Source organism: Carassius auratus, chromosome 7 (assembly GCF_003368295.1).
Source record: "Carassius auratus strain Wakin chromosome 7, ASM336829v1, whole genome shotgun sequence".
NCBI lineage: Eukaryota > Metazoa > Chordata > Actinopteri > Cypriniformes > Cyprinidae > Carassius > Carassius auratus.
In genome coordinates this window covers 24,562,289-24,579,703 of record NC_039249.1, presented here as the reverse complement: position 1 = coordinate 24,579,703, position 17,415 = coordinate 24,562,289, and the positions used below count along the sequence as shown (strand labels likewise).

General features: G+C 38.8%; 1 protein-coding gene across 1 annotated transcript in view; it reads right to left on the bottom strand.

The window, feature by feature from the left end:
• Positions 1–202: 202 nt before the first annotated feature.
• LOC113106275 (microtubule-associated protein 1A-like) overlaps positions 203–17,415 on the bottom strand; it is a 1,143,919-nt gene continuing 1,126,706 nt past the window's right edge. Inside the window, 6 exon segments of the mRNA XM_026268008.1 lie at positions 203–3,051; positions 3,273–3,505; positions 3,595–3,952; positions 3,955–10,563; positions 10,654–10,794; positions 10,956–11,038. Of these exon segments, the coding sequence (XP_026123793.1) occupies positions 2,896–3,051; positions 3,273–3,505; positions 3,595–3,952; positions 3,955–10,563; positions 10,654–10,794; positions 10,956–11,038 (7,580 nt within the window). The 3' untranslated portion in view covers positions 203–2,895.

The following is a 17,415-nucleotide window of genomic DNA, read 5'->3' as shown; positions in this document are numbered from 1 at the left end:
ACTCAATTAAAAAGGCAAAAACTGGTTGCTGTTTCCCATTAACATATTTTATTAGTGATTATCAGGTTTACCTTTCTACAACATATCTGTAGACACTCATTTAGAGAGCTTAAAGAAAGATACAGAGTATTGCACATAAAAAAGAGAGAAATTAAAGCAAAGGTCATGAAAAAATGAAAAACTAAAAATAAATCCAAGTACACATCTTTATTTTTTATTTTTTTTAACAACACTGCACGCTGGAAATGAGAGCGCGGTCTGGTTATATGTGCCTTTTAGTACAATTGAGACAATTATCATTTAAATATATGTTTAAAATAGTACTTTATTTAATATACTGTAACTATGAACTATTACATACAAGTTCAAACTTAAGATCACATGCATTAAACAGCTAGGCGCGATGGAATGCTATATTTGAGATGGCAAACTCAACATTTCAACTAAGGGATGATTTGCACAGCACATCATGACTATTTTAAATCTTTTTAAAACATTTAGTCTTCATCTTCAAAAAACAAAAGAAAGAAAGTAAAGATAATCACACAGACACTTACAAATCTTGAATATAAAATGTGATCAGTGATCTAGTCACTTGATCTGGCAGTCTGCAGTCTGGTAACGTGTTTGTGTTTGTTAATTTCTGTGGTACTGCGGAGTCACATCTGGGTTTCACCATGTCAGCAGCACAGCCAAATAACCAGAAGCTCAAAAGTTACAGCACCTTAAAAACATTAGAGGCAAATATTAAATGTGAATCCTCATAGATTGCTCATCAGAGAAATATAAAGGATTATGCTGAACCATATTCTTGCCCTGTTGTAAATACAGACTTTTCTCTAAAGATGAAGGTCAACAATCAAATCTTAGAGACCAATGAGCAAGACTATGAAACAGAAATTAAATCATCTTGTGAAAAGCATGAAGATTATAGATAAATTTAGTCTCAAATTCAACCAAACCTTCCTTCGTTAATAAAAGATTTAAGCCAAGCACTTAAAAGCGTAGCATTACTCAAATCCATGTTCAACCTGATGGTAATATACATGCAATGCAAACAGTACTTTTACAGAGTTTTTTATTCATCAGACGATGGTACACAATCATCATCCCTCTCATCTTTGATCCTGCTCCACGACAGAAGCTTAAATCAGCACGATCATTCATTTCATTAAATCAGTTATCTTAAGCCTTGTATGTTACACTGCTTGACAATACACAAGGAAACATTCTTGCAATTCTGGGCATTTCATGACAGCATGTTTTCTACTATCAATTACTGCAAATTCTGACTTAGACTGAAGTAGTGAACTGGCTTTGTGTATTTGAATCAGTGGTTAAGAATTCACTTTTATTTTTCAAAATGTAATCTATATCCTTATCGTATATTGACTGGAAAAGAAGAGCTCTTGCAAGTTAAAGGTTTATGTCCCATTAAAAAAAATGTGCTTTGAACAATTTAAAACACTCTCTAACAGTTTTGGAATAGGTTTAAGTGCAGTATCCATGGCTCATATCTTTCATGTAACCCTACACAAAAACAGAGAAATGACCTCCATTCATAGATTATTCACTGACCATGTGCTTCTATTGCCGGAAACTTTGGCTTACATACAGTATGTATTCTCAGTCATCTTTTCTTTCCATTCCTTTACAGTAAGCAAATTTGTCCTATATACATTTTATAACCAATAGAATTCAAGGGGAATTCATTACAAGGTGCTAGTGAATTTAAAGAATTTTCTTCAAAACTGAATAAAATCAGTAATAAAACAAACTTGATAAGAACTAAAAATAATCATAAACTCTTGAGAACATACACTTTATACATCATCTAATGACAAAATAAGATTTGACCCCACTCTGTTATTCAGCGTTGACAATAAACTTACCATCTAAACATCAGTTTTCAGAATGAGTTTAAAAACAGAATTTTTTCCAGATCTAGTAACAGTTTTTTTTTTTTTTTTGTTATTATCACTTTAAAACGGTTGCTGATGCCATCATTCCACTATACAAATTCAAAGCATTAGTCGCTGAGTCAGGAATGTAAAGTAATTTGTGCATAACTCCATCTCCAGCTTATGTATCTTATTAATTGTTAGAATTTTTAAAATCGTATTTGTTTACTAAATTCCTATTTCTGAAATACTAGCACCCAGGTATTTGTTAATCTCTCTTCTGAGGTACAAAGCCTCAATTGCTATTTGCACAGAAGCTATCTGAATGTGTAATAACTTGATTAATAGATGATTATTGTACAATATATATAGTGAGTGTATGTGTGAGGCAATGAAAGAAGATCTTGCAGGATGTGTAACTCAGCCCCTCAAAGCATCAGTACCACTGATGAACTAATCAGATCTAGTTTAGCTGTAGTATTAGGGAATTTCTGGTGTTTTGTGTTTAAAAGTAAGTGAAGAGGTATATTTGTGCTTTAGATGCCATAGTAAACAAGGCTGTATACTTTGTTTTTGTATTTAGCACATTCATTTGGTAACCTTGTTCAGTATAAAATTACAACTGGGAATGTAACCATGAAAACAGGTCCTGGACCAAAATTGAAGGGTGAATAATTTTAGAGACCCATTTACTGCAGGTATGTGTGTATGTATGTATTGTACAACGTAAAGGGAAAAGCCACCCTGAAAAGTATATAGTGAAAGGCACGTCTTCCCTCTGTCCTCCTGCACTCATGTAAATTTCATTACCAAGAAATAATAATCAAAGTTCATACCATCTGACTGGGTTTTTTGGGCGATAAACACTATGTGCTGTTTAAACCTTGGGAAGTTAAAAAGCAAAAAGTTAAGAATTTTACACTGAGTAAACTACAATTAAGGCTGTTACGGACCATTTGAGAGTAAATATGTGAACCTGGGAGCCATGTTGAATTTAGAACTCTATTTTGCAGGCTGGGAATGACTCGTCTTGCATCACAACTGTGCTGCTGCTGGCCAGGACCATGATGTTCAGCTCCTGTTGCTTCTCATGGGTCTGCTGATACCATTCACGTGTCACTTCTGTGTCATGAGTAGGTATCAATGTTACCTACAAATAGGACAGAGTAAGACATTAATATATACTATGACATAAATGCATAATGGCTTTAACTATTTTTAGCCACTTAAAATCTTCATTGAAACAAATTAATTAATAACCAAAATATGTATATGCATAGCATCCATAAAATATCCATCAAATTAATCAGCAAATTACAATGTTCCAAAGTTGACATCTACCACAGAGAGAGCAATTAAAGAATATTATACCTGTAGATTGGATCCCCACTGTGCCTTTCCCTCTAGCAAGGCATCTAGTACACTGCGGCTCGGTTCTCCACTGCTGGAGTCGTTTCCACTCACAACATAATATGCTGAACGAACACGTTTGAAAAACTCCTGGTCCACATTTTTAGCACTGCAGTGGTTGGGAATGTAGGCCAGATCCACATAGATAGGAGGACCAGGGGGTACAGATGCACTGAATTTTGCGGAATTGGATCCTGTTGGAAAATTAAAATGAACAAAAAATTGCTGTTAGTGTGATGTTTGCAAAATCGTAATTTGCATATTCAAATATTTATGTTCATACCCGCACTGTTCTTAAGGCCATTGACAAGGCCTTTCCCGGTGTTGTGGCTTGACCTTGACAGATCGTCCTCCATTTCCTTCTTTCTAAGAGAAGTGGTGTGTGTGGAGGGCTCCTTGGATGGGGACCTCTTCCGCCTGGCATCAGTCTTCCGAGCAGGAGATGAGGACTTTGTCTTGCCTAATTTGCGCAAACCCTTTGATTTTGAATCTTTCTTGATTGGTTTATCGGTTAGGCTTGACAGAGCCTCAGGATCAACCATACATACATCAGGGCGAGGTGGACACGGAGCAGGATCCATCATTGGTGACGGGAAGGGATCATGACTTTTGGCAGGCGACCTTGATGAGTAATGCTTCCCCCATAAGCTCCAGATGATTTATCTACAGGCAGGTAATCTGCATCCTCATCAGAGTCATTGTTTCCTTCTGCCGTGATTGATGGACACTTTTCTGTACCTGGTGGTACATCAGAATCTGACTGGGAATGCAGTGGCTCACTGACAGAGGTTGGAGGTGTGTCCTCTCCACTGGCACAAATCCCAGCAGCCATGGCACCTGCAAAGTGTTGCACTTCACTGTCCTCGCCATGATGACTGTGAGACTGGTGATGGGGTTGTTTGTGAGATCTGGTCTTCCCAGAAGGTTGCTGTTGATCAGATGTTTGGCTACTCTGTTCCTCATTTTCTTCATCACTTGAAAGTTGACATAAGCTTGGGTTGATAAAGGATGGAGATGTGTCTCCTCTTCTCTGCTTGTACTCACAAGTGGAATAGCCTGGAGAAGCTGTGGATGGATGTGGACGGATACCAACATCTGAAGGATAGTCAGAGTCATCATCGTGTCTACTTGGATCATCTCCATAATATGAAGTTTTGAAAGGTTGGTTTGTGGAAGAAAGAGAAAGAGGACGGGCTGGGTGCTCTGGATCAGTCTCTTCTTCTTCTTCTTCTTCTTCTTCATAATCATCTTCATTTTGATAATGAGTTGGGGATGCTCCTGGGTAGATGTCTTGTTTCTGCTGCATTTCCCATTCACTTGGGCTTCTAATTTTCTTTACGTCAAATTCTTGGCCTTGCATTTCTATTTTTGACAAGCCTATCCCCACCTTGCTGGTTCCCCCAAAAGCCTCTGGTGCACTCAAACTAACTTCTGCAGGCCCGTTTGTTGTGTCTGGTTTTGTGGGCTCAGGGAAAGAGGAAGTATGTGAGGTAAGCGCATCTGGGATAAAGGCTCCCAAACCAGAAGAAATGTCTTTTGTTAGTGTCTCTCCCAAGGAAAATGTGGTATCTTTCTTGTCTGCTTGAGCTGTAAGTGGAGATTTTTGGTACTGAAGCTTATCCTGTTCAGTTTCGTACATATAATCATCCTCCTCTTCACTACTCTCTGTGTCTTCATAGTACTGTTTTTCAGGGCACTCAAATTGAAGTGTTGATGAAGCACCATACAGGTCTTCAGGCATGTTGTCTTTCTGTGTGGTTGGAGGCATAGAGGTATAAGGTCCAGTTGCACCAAATTCATCTTGTAATCTTGAGTCCTCTTCCCACTCCGATTTGTAAAAGCACTGACTTTGTAGACCTTGATCTGAGATATTGCTTGTAGAGTAAGCAGGTTCTTTCTTATCACCTATGCAAGTACCAGCATGTGGAGGGAAAGGCTTGATCTCCTCAAAGGGTGATAATGGTGAGAATCTCGCAAGGCTAGAGGTGGATTCAGCTGTAGTGGTTGCAGGGGTCAGCTTTTCGGACACTTCCAAATATTCATCCTTAGCCTGACCACCAGAACTAGAGAAGGGAGAGTCCATTACTGGAGAATGTTCATCTTTGAAAGATGAGTACTCAAATCCAGTACTGGCTGGAGTCCCTATCTCATCCCCAAACTGGCGGCTAGTGGACAGAGAGGCAGAAGCTGACGAGGAATGACTGTAAGATGATGAAGAGGAATATGCTGTGGCTGACATAGTTGTGTAACTGAAGCCCAAAGAAACAGGGTCTCCTGTTTTTTTCTCTGCTCCATCAGGTGTCTTTTGCTTGTCGAACTCAATATCTTTGCCATCATAGTGAGTCGAGAATTTATCTTCAGCAGACTTTGTTGAAAGGGGTAAATATGACTTAACATCTTTCTCGTAATTTTCGACAAACTCATCTCTCCCCTCACTTGAAGAATGTTCAAAACCAGATGAGTCAGTAATATGACTTTTAGTATGAAAAGATGAGGCATCACCTTTAACAGTTTGCATCGAGTCCTTGGGGCCCTCGTGGCATAGAGTGGATTCAAATATTGATGAACCTAAAGATTTCCCATAGGTGTCAGATCCAAAGCTGTAATCCTGTGTAATGGTGTCTTTCTTTACATCCTGGAATTGAGTAGGCACAGTGCTGATGACAGTACTTAGAGAGTGCTTGGAATCTTTCTCTTGTCTGTCTTTGGTACCTTTCTCTGTATCACTATCACTTACATTCTCTCCATAATCTTCATCCTCATCATCATCTTCATCATCATCATCTTCATCTTCATCCTCTCCATCAGCAAACATCTTCATGTCTCCAGGTTTGACTTCTTTTGTGCTAAATGTAGACTGGCCTAACACAGAACTCATATTTTTTGCACTGTAATCAGAGCTGAAGCTGTCAGTTGCATAATGGCCTGATTGTAATGCACCACCTTCTGCCATTCCACTGAAATCTGGCTTTTCAAATTTAACTGAAAATGGGTCTCTCTCTGTTGAAACAGCGGAGTCTTTCTCAGTTTTCTTTTCTTCCGCTTCCTTTATTTTCTCAGAGAATGTTCCTTCAGGTGTATCCTTTAACTGTGTTGTCCCATATATACCTTGTGTTTCACTATATGAAGCTGATGATGCTTCCTTTTCCTCTGATGCTTTAAGGTCAGAAATCTTGCCAGTGGAAGAATCTATGGAATCATCCTTTTCTGTTTTCTTTGGAGTAACATCAGTATCTTCAAAAGTGTGCTCCTTTGGTAGATTTGGAGAGTAGGAATCCACTGAACTCGATTTACTATCGTACACATCAGAGTATGTAAAGCTCTTCCCAACATAGGGTGTATCTTGCCTAACCACCCTCTCAAATTCCCCTCTGAGGCCTTTCTCACATTCAGGGAAGGAATACAAGTTGAAGTGAACACTTTTATCGCTGTCTTTAGAAATCACGTTTGGGTCATCTATTTCTGAGAATGACGCATCGTTTTTGCCTTGGCTTGCTGACATGGAATCTAACTTGCCCTGTGGTACTTTTACGCTTGAGTAAGTACCATCTTCGGTTTCACTTTCATCTTCCTCTCCTGAGCTGAGCATCTGGGATTTGTACTCATGTCCCAAGTAGGTCACATTTTGTGGTTTATCTTCCTTATCCTCTGATTCTTTCTCATTTTCAAACAGCTTCTCCTCTTTTAGGGGTGATGTCTCTTCAGAGTATTCTTCATCAAGAAAAGTGCACTCCCTCTCCTCTTTGTATTTAGTTTTACCACACACATTATAGCTTTCCTTTCCATAATAATCATCTTTCACTCCCTCTTCATCCTCTTCTGAGTCAGATAATGCAGGTTTAGTGTTGGAGAGTTCCTTTCCAAAAGGATCCACTTCATCATCAATTATTTTCACAGACTTTTTGTCAGCAGGAGCCTCTTGGGCCAAACACCTCTGAGAATCAAAAGTCTCCTTATCTAGTTTTTCCTCTTCCATAATCAGTGGCTTTTGTGACTTCTCCTCAGTGGGAGAGTAGCTACTGCTGGTCGGTCCTGATTGTGTAGGTGAGGCAAACCTCACAGTGCTGTCATCTGGACTGAAGCATCTTTCTTCACTCTTCGAAGTAATACTCGTCTCTGAGGTGCAAGGGAAATTTTTCTCAGAGGTGCCCAATTTAGATTCATCCTTAGAGAGTGAGACTGTCTTTTCATCTTTTTCTTGTGTGCCAACATACATCTGTGGAGAAATAGGTGCTGTTGATAAGGGAAACTTATCATGAGCTTGCTCTTCGAGCATAGAAGCAGATGCATAACCCTCATGGAGCTTTCCAAGTGGCATATCAACATTCGGTGTCTGATCCTCATCCTCTTCCTCATCCTCTTCATCCTCAGAATTTGTGGGAACAGCAGCCTTCACTGTAGTTTCTGTTTCTGGCACAATGGGTTGATATTCTTCTGAAGGAGGTGATTTAAAACACTTATCCTCCTCTAAGGAAGAAGTTGGAGAAATAGTTCCAGCAGAGTGGAGGTACTCCTTTCCTTGAGTGGCATCTGTCTGTATGGATAGTGGTATACTATTTACGGTATCTAAGAGTAAAGAGCTTTTTCCTGCATCTTCAGTAGGTGGTGCTGTCACGGATGCTATAGACTGATCTTCAGTAACAGATGTTGCAAAAGATAATTTGTCATATTCAGTGATGGAGGTGGCTGATGATACATGCTCTTCTTCAGCCAATGGAGCCGCAATTATATTTGATGCGTAACCTGATAGGACTGGCTCCTGGTCTACCGCAAAACCCTTTGATGATAACTCAGAAACAACAGATATGGTTGGTGGCTTCATGCCATGGATGGTGTCAAAAGTCCCTGGTTCATCAGGAACTGAGATGTCATAAGAGCCCACATCATACTGAAGATGTGGGATTCGCTCCTCTGTTTCCTCATTAATCTCCTCATCAGAAATGGTCTGCTCTGTCTCAGAGTAACCTGGAATGGTCTCATCTTGGATGAATGAAACATGCTCTGTAGCTCCTAGCGGTTTGGCAGATTTTATGTCACTTTGTTTTGTCTCCCAGTCCTTTCCAAGTTTTTCTTTCCTAGCCTCATCAGATTTGTACTTGAGCTCCTCTTCATGCACTAAATCCTCTGCCTCCTCTAGCTCTGCTTTTTCAATTACATCATCTTCTTCTTCACTGTCACTCTTTCTGGGTTTCAGTTCAATCTCTTTCTCTTCTTTGGATTTTTCTCGCCATTCTTTAATCTCCAAAAAGTCAGATGTTTTAGCACTTTTCTGTTTTGTGGTATAGTCATCCTCTATGTCATCTTCTGTAGTAGCATCTTCATCCTCAAATCTATCAGTGGTTTTAGAGGGGGATTTAATTTCCTTTACTCCATACGGTACCCTTTCTTCATGAGGGGACTCTGTCTCAACATCAGTTGTAGTTATTCCTTCATCAGGAGATTCAATGTGAGGTACAACACTGTCTGCTGCAGGCTGAAAATCTGGGAGCACTTTGCTCTCTGTGGGCATGGATATCTCCTCCTCCAGTCGCAAGGCTTCAAAGTCCTTGGTAAGATCTTCTGGGGAGGAGATTAAGGACCTGTCACTCTCCTGTTTCTCTATTGATGCTTGTTTAGCAGCTGGCCTGTTTTCTTTCTCCTTAGCTGCTTTAGTTTTTTCTGTTTTAGGCTTTACTTGAACCTTTGCTTTGTTCAGGGTCTTCCGGACCTCAGGGGTAAAGGGCTTTAAGTCAGGTTTTGTGATTTTTCTCAGCTCTGGCTTAATTTTTTCTTTTTCTTTTTTCTTCTCCTCCTTACTCTTGAGGTCTTTTTTAATGTCCTCTTTTTTTACATCTGCCCTTTCTTTCTTTGTGTCTTTCTTTTCCTGATCTTTCTTCTCCTCCATCTTAGATGCTTTCTCCTTGGTATGTTTTTTAGGAGATTTTTCTCTCTGCAGCTTCTTTTTCTCTTGCTTAAGTGAATCGGGTGACACTGTCTTGGGTTTAAGCGGTTTGGGAGCTTTAACAGTCTCTTTTATTTTCTTATCTTTCTTTTCAACTTTGTTCTCTTTTACAGAGTCACTCTTTGACTCAATGTCTTCATTTGCCTCTTTCTTGCTTGCTTTTGGAGTGGAAGACATTTTAGGGGATGATTTGAGACTTTCTTTGCTCTCAGTTCTCAGCTTCATTTTAGTTTGTTTAATCAGTGGAGATGGAGCTCCAGATGACATGTCCTTCTGAGTGGCTACTGGATACCGCAAGAAATCGAGATGCCTCAGCTTTTCAAGCCCCTCAAATATTTTGTTTTGTGGGGCATTTCCAGGGAACAGTACTCTGACAATCTTTTCAGTTGGACTGGCAGGTACCCACACAACCAGAGCTGTCACTGATGTGAGGTAAGGAACGGAAATCTCGCCCTCTTTGCCATTGGCCAGGACGATGCCAGTCTTAGCTTTACTGTTACCAGCCCACTTCTGCATGAAGAATTGCATTTCCTTACTGTCCTTGAGAGGATTTAGAATATACATGTCTAGTTTTCCAACACCCAACTTGTGAAAGAGTGTTAAAGGCTCAATTGTGTTGCTCACAACTCTGTATAGAGGCTCAGGTTTGATGCCCAGTTTGTCAAGATACTGCAGTGTGAGAGAGGACTCTTCAATGCTCCTCTTTGCTTTCAGCGTGGACTCAGGTGCCTTCAGCTTTTCTGGTACATTAAAGAAAACAACACCAAGCTCTGGTGAGATCAGGTTTTTCATCCACTCTCCATAAGTATTTGAACCACGGTTCTTCTCTTCCTCCTGCTCTGCAATTTTTCTCTGTAACAGTCCATTTATTCCAGCTAGATTATCTGCTCCTATGTGGGTAAGGAGAACAGAATCAATCCTATCCAAATGTCTGACCAGCTTCCAGAAGCAAGATTTTCTGTCTGATCCACCATCGATTAAAATGTTAAAACCATTGACTGCAAACAAAGCAGAGTCGCCCCGTCCTCCAGGAAAGATATAGCAACATGGCTTGGACAACTTGAGGAAGCCTCCTGAGGTTGGTGGTTCCAGGAGCTCAAAAGGAGAGGGAACATCTACTGTCTCAGAGACATATTCTGTAAACTCGTTCACCCCTTCCATCTCAGGCAGCACTGGCTCTGGGTTCAGTCTGTACTTCAGTATGCTCTGCTCCTGTACGTACGCTAGGGAGCTCCAGCCCCCTTCTCCTTTACAGGACACAGTCAAACAGGCTTGCTGATCTGCAGATGGCTGGTTTAAGAGATCTTTAATCTACAAAGAAAATATTTTTTTTTTAACGTTAAATAAAAAAAATCAGCTGTGAAATATCATGGGTCCTATAATGGTACAGTGGCCACTTACCCTACGACTCGAGAGAATGTCAGATAAATTTTTCCAACCAAACAATCCACTTTGCAGGACAATGTCACCACTCTGTTCAGTACTTTGCCCACTTAGGACCAATAACTTATGTCTTGCTGAGTCACAGAGCAGTGTTCTGAACTAGAAAAGGAAGAGAATACATTTACTGTTATATTTGACAGTTAAAGCAATAATAGGATATCTTAGATTATTATATGGTTGCAGATTATTATACAGGCAAATAACAAGATGGGTGAACTTCGTGAAGTAAAAAAAAAAAACATAGGCGTATTTATAATTACCTCTATAGCAATATTCTCCACAGAAGGATTCACCAACACAACAGTCTCAAGAACATCACTCTTGTATTGCAAAAGTCTCTGTCCTAAAAAAGGAAGTAAAAAAAAACGGAGTGTTTAAAATGCACTAAAATATGCATATTCATATCTTATTTATCATTTTATTTTTATTATTATGGTATATTTATTGACAATTTGTAAGATTTTGTTAAAGCATTTTAAGATGAGAAAAATCTGAGATAAAAGCTTGCACCCTATTGGGATGATGCAATCACTGCCTTCATGCATTTCATTAGTGTTTATTCATTATTCTTTGTCTCTTCCTGCTGCTGTGCAAGAGTACACTAATCCCATGAAAGCAGTCATCTCAATTCCATGCAATCAAAACAATATTGCAAAGCTCCTGCAAGCAAATCTATTGGCTGTTGCCATGGGGATAGTGAGCTGCTGATTGCCGCCAGCCGCGTTACACTGACCCAGTCTTGGTGCTGCGCGACGCATTGCAGCATTTCTGAAAGGGTGAAAAAATCTCTCTCTAGCTAAAAATGTAAATCCAGCATTGCACAGCTGAAACATATAAACAAGTTTATGACCCATAGTATTATTAGGCTATAATAAGCATAAACCTCTCATTGGCTGTTTAAAAATCACTGATTTAGATCTTTCTATAGGACATTTATGGGTCATTTTCACAGAGTGGGAATGGAACAAGGGCGTTTGGACATAAATAGCACACTGATGATCTGACTAGGCCTCTCAAACAATCTCAGTATAGCGTTATGTACATAACATGATAAACATGTGATGAGCTTGAAAAAAGCTATCATAAAGATATTTGAAATGTAATGAGTCTGATTTTAGATACAAGCAAGAAAAAAATGTGGATCAGATAGTAGCTAAAACTTTAAAAAAGAAAATTGAATAAATGATTTTTTTTCTGGCATAACATGGAGTAGTTAAAAACTGTACAGTCCTGTGAGATCATGCAATGAACTCTGGATGGTAGTAGTGGACTTCTAATAGTCCTAACCCAGTTTATCCTGCAGACTCTTTTGAGTGCATCTTCGAATGTTTATTTGAAAGTGAAAACCTTTTAGAGAATTGTAGCTTGTTATATTTATCTCCAAATAATTCTAGACCTTCATATGCTAGGGCGAGTTTTGACCTTCCGGACATTTGACATCATTAAGACATCTTTTCCTACACAACTAACAGGATGCTTTGGGACAGCTGTCAACCTGACCTTCAAATGTGCGTTCACTTTGAGACAAAGAACAGATAACAGGTTTTGAGCAGCTAACACAGGCTTACTACACCTTCACCTTACCATTCTAAAATAAAATCTGCATTTGTAAATTCTACTTTAGTTCATGTCAGATTAAATCAAATGGATGTGGAATTGCTTTGTGCTTTTATAAGAACACTATTCTGAAGAGGTTTTCTTAGATGCATAGTTTAAATGTAATACTAATGGCACAATATCAGATACCACAGATAAAAATATCCATATTTTAATATCCATAGTCATCTGCTATGTATGTACTGTGTAGCACTAGGATCCAGGTAACTGCAGATGATTGTGCGTATGAAAACATGCTGAAGAAATCCACCTATGATATTAAACTCCTCCTTCTTAGTCATTTTTGTTGTGGAGCAAACAGTTAAATGTATCACTTTGCACAAACAGTTAACCAGCAAGGTTTTTCTGTGAGTTATCGGCTTGCACTAAATAAGATTAAGAATGGAGTTCATCCAATAATAATCAGTCCAATGGAGTCAAATATTCAGGTCACTTCACTTAACATATGCTCCGCTTTTTACAATCTGGATGACAGGAAATTTTGCTGTTTTAGGACCAGAAAAAATAGAAACTCTCCCTAGTTAACAAGAAAAAAACATATCAAATACTATTTCAAAACAACATATATCCTTAAGTGTTTTATATGCACTTGAATCATGTTCACAGTAACAGTAATATTTAGCAGCTTAGCAGATGGTTTCTAAAATTAGCTAATTCAGTATCACTTAACTGAGAATGTAAAACACTGACAAATGGGGTCAGATGTATTTTACACTTGCTCAGACTAATTTGGTAAAAGTCAGTCTTAGATTTCAATGCAATCCAGAAAAGAACTTTACTTTGTGAATTATAAGCTTCACAAGCAATCTTGGCTTTGAGGATTAAATGATAAACACAAGTGACCCAGGCGATTGAAACACTTTCAGTGGGAAGAAATTAGTGAGACTGACTGATTGCCTCACAGGCTTAAACAGTGTTAAACTTTTGCTTTTGAACTCACTGTGCCTCCAAAATCTTTATTCCAAAATCTTGCATTAACTATTTTAGAACAGCAACACATGCCGCTGTGTTCAGAGATTATTATTTCAAAGTAGCGACATCTGAGCTCAAATTTAGCTTTGCCACTAGATAAAACATGATCCTGACAGCTGAAACTATACTTGCAATTCTGGATCTTCACTCATCAGGATGAAGAAGTGTAAATGTGATTGTCTCATGGCTGAATTTTTCAACACATCATCACTGAAGAGAATCAAAAGTTTTTATATTTGAAACATTTTCAGCTATTGTTGGATTAACATTTTCCTGTCCATGAACACAAAAGCAATAACCACAACATTTCTGTATGAAAGAAGTATTACATTTGTTGATCCAGTGTTGATTCATTTTATCTTTGCCTTGCCCTTGATCACTGCTCAGCTGCCTCTGAATCACACAGTGTGTGACACGAAGAGAGAGGCGGTGTGTAACACTTTTTAAACAGTTATCTAAGGATAGTGATTCAATAAGCAGCTGTAATCTTATTAAAGCCACCTAATCGTATCCATAGCAGTGAAATTCTGACCACTACATGTGTCCTATCCGTGCATTTGCAACCGCAGCAACAAGTTCATGTCAGTCAAATGACTTGTTAACAAGCAGGGGAGATAAAGTCCCCTCACAGCAAAGAAAGACAAGTGCTGAGCTCTCATTCATATGTATGTGCTCTTGCGGTGTAATGAACCCCATTATGCTGTAAACAGCTGGAGCCAGTGAATGAGGAATATGAGTAGAGTTTATACAAATGGCTCATCTAAATGCAATAAATGACTAAAAGGGATCAATTGTACAAAGCACAGAGGGGCACTAGCCCTAAAGTGCCCATTTTGGAAATTATTTGTTACATGCAGATAAACTGAAAGCTTCAAGGGTCCATTTAAAATGATACAGAAATAATTTGCATCCATAATCGCTTTTGCGGATTAATGACCAGGGACAATAACATTTGCTTGTGCTTTTGGCCCTGTCTTGGTCTTTAAATAAACTTCGGGTGTAAAAGGGCTGGTAAAAACAGACAAATGCTCATTTGGAACTGGAACAGGGTGCTGCTGATGCGAAATCCTTCTGGCCTCCCATCAATAACGCTGACCTCAGCAAAGCAAATGGCTGATCATTGTTTAGAACGATCCACACCCGAGACAGTAACAGATATATTCCAGTCACTGCCATTATAAACGCAAGAAGCACTTAATAGTCTCAGCTCAACTGAAATGTTTTGATCATATAAAAAAGATGAATACTGATGGAATTTACATAATCCTTTTACATGACAAATATGTTGCTCCTTAAAATTACAGTTCAACCAAAAATTCTCTCATCATGTTGTTCCAACTCCAAGCCGTTACTTTCTTCTTCTTTTTTTCTGTAAAACAAAATGATGTTTTCCCCAGATATGATCGTTATTCCATTCAATGACATCTCTGTATGTGTTTCACAGTCATTCTTATTTTAAATGATGACTGGATTTTCATGAACTATCCCTTTAAGATGCAATTATTTTCCACGTATGAAGAGAACAGTACATCACCCTGTTTCTGCTTCACGGAGATATCTAATTAAGTAATCTACGGGATTTATTTCTGGCCTGTGCAATCTACGCACATCTTTTCACCTCATTCTCGAGAGCGCGCGCGAGCTACAGCTCTGCTTCATCCTATAATAACCAGAAACACAGCTAAAATATATGTCGGAGTGAAAACAAATTGTGTTTCCAACAAATTAACCAGTGATTTCTGGTCATATTCAGAGCCGTACAGTTATTAAAAATGTTAGCACTGTGATTAAAAAAAAAAAGTAACGTTAACCTAGGGGCTCATTAAAAAACGAACTTTCATATAGAAACATCTAATCTAGCAAAAGTAGGAAAACTGGTCATAAATAAACGTATTTTTCTCACTAATATTTCTAATCCAAAATTCTCTCGTTTATGTTGTCGAAGGCGTTTGCTTATCGATTCAGCATCTTCGATTTCTTGTACGGCGTGATCCTGTACATTCATACACAATCACTGATGGCATAATCATACATTCGTTAAAACGGCTCGTTTCTGCGACCTTTAGATAAATAAACCTGCGGACAAATCCGCGAACAGACCTGAACCCACACAGACCTACACGGAGGAAGACTGATTTGACAACAGATCAGCAATATTCAACCTTTCATGAATGAACAACCTCGAACAGAGAGAAATATATTTGATCCACATGCCAATAATCAAACATTTGAGGAATTATATGACAGATTAGACCTACCGCTGCTGATGCTGAGCTGTGCGTATGGCGCGTCGCGAGCGCGCACACAGACACCCGAGCGAGTGCGCGAGAGGGAGTGGGTGTGGCCTATGAGCCTGTCTTCACTTACGTACTACGATATAGGAAGATGGCACTTGAAGAATGAGAAATATGTAACAATGTGATAGCATGTCAGTGTACACTGCTGTGTCTTTAATTGGAACTTGAATAAGTCATTTATAAATATGATGTAGGGTGAACACTAGTAAAGGTGGCCCAATTTACCATCTGTGTTAGAACAAGCATTCCGAGGGCCTCAATTTCACCTGCTTTCACCCTATATTCACCCATTTTTAAACGGACTGACCAACGCTATCAATTAATAATAATAATAATAATAATAATAATAATAATAATAATAATAATAATAATAATTTGCATAAAGAGAAGTCAGTCAGTTTAGTACAAAGAACGATTCAAGCCTATTTGAGTACCCTGAAAAGCACTCTATCTGTCTGTCTGTCTGTCTGTCTGTCTGTCTGTCTATATTCTAATGGTCAAGAATGGCAAGGATGGGCCATTTAGCAGTTTATGTACAGCTGATCCCAGGCAGACAGCTGCAGGGCAAGACTGCCAAAATCTGGCCCATTAACTGCACTCCATCAGCACTCTCTCGCAGACAGTCTGCCGGACTCTGACCACCTCTTTGACAGCAAGCCAGCACAGAATTGTGTTTACAGTAAGAGAGTGAGCATGCAGATTAAAACTAACAAAACAAAGAAGAATATTTATACTATACATTAAAAAAAAAAAAAAACCAAAATGAGATATATGAGATATAATATGAGGAAAATGATGATTTATCTATTCCACTGGGGAAAAAAAAAGGTTTTAATTGAGGGAGTGTGTTTTTAATAGCCAGAGGTGACGAATGCATCTAGCTGCTACAAAAAGGGTCTGCATTTGTTAAATCAAATTGAAATTGATGCTATTACAAGACTATAAATAGACACTTCCAGACAAATCCTAAGCAGCTGTTCAAAGCAGCAGTCTGGCTGCCGCGCCCTTACTGCTAGACAGCCTTTGTCCATCTCTTGAATTATCTCAGTTATTTCATCCTTTCGATACAGTCCCATGATAACAGCTTGCCCTTACTAAATGGTAATGCATTAGCACATTACTGCAGATTTAAAGCTTCTTACATGGAAAAATGTACAAGGCAAAGCACTTTAAATGTCTTTCTGGTCAAAATTCTTTACAGACGCTATTTTTATGCTCTAGACCCTAACAGTAGGGAGCAGTGGTTTAGCTTCTTTCCTAAGACTTTTGCTCCAGAGTCTGGGCGTGGGCTCAGGTTTCATCGTGGTGCAAGATCCAGCCCTGCAATCAATGTCACCATCAAGCAGACTGGAGTCGCCTGAGCAGTATGCTGACGCGCAGTATTCATGTGCAGGCTGCAGGGTGTAAAAGAGCACAATCAATAGCCCATCCTGAATAATTAATCAACGCTAGAAAACACACCAGACCCTTGTAAAAGCCCTCTCTGCTTCGGCTTCATAAGTGGAGAGATTTATAGTCTTATATGGTATAATGTCTAAGACTAGATTTCCTGTGCTAATGTTAAAGTGAGATAATCACAAACCAACACCTCACTTAACAGCTCGAGTTTCAGTATCAAGTTTCTGCATATGTGAAAATCAGTTTCATATTCAGTGTTGTAAATATCCAAGATTAGATTTGGCAGTAAAAAACATCTTAATTATTTATATATACATATACTTACTTATATATATTTTAGTATCCTATCTCCAATTTATGATTTCATAATAAAATTCTTTACATAAAAAACTGTCTCTGGGGTGGTAAGCTTTCAACAGAAACTAATATACACGCT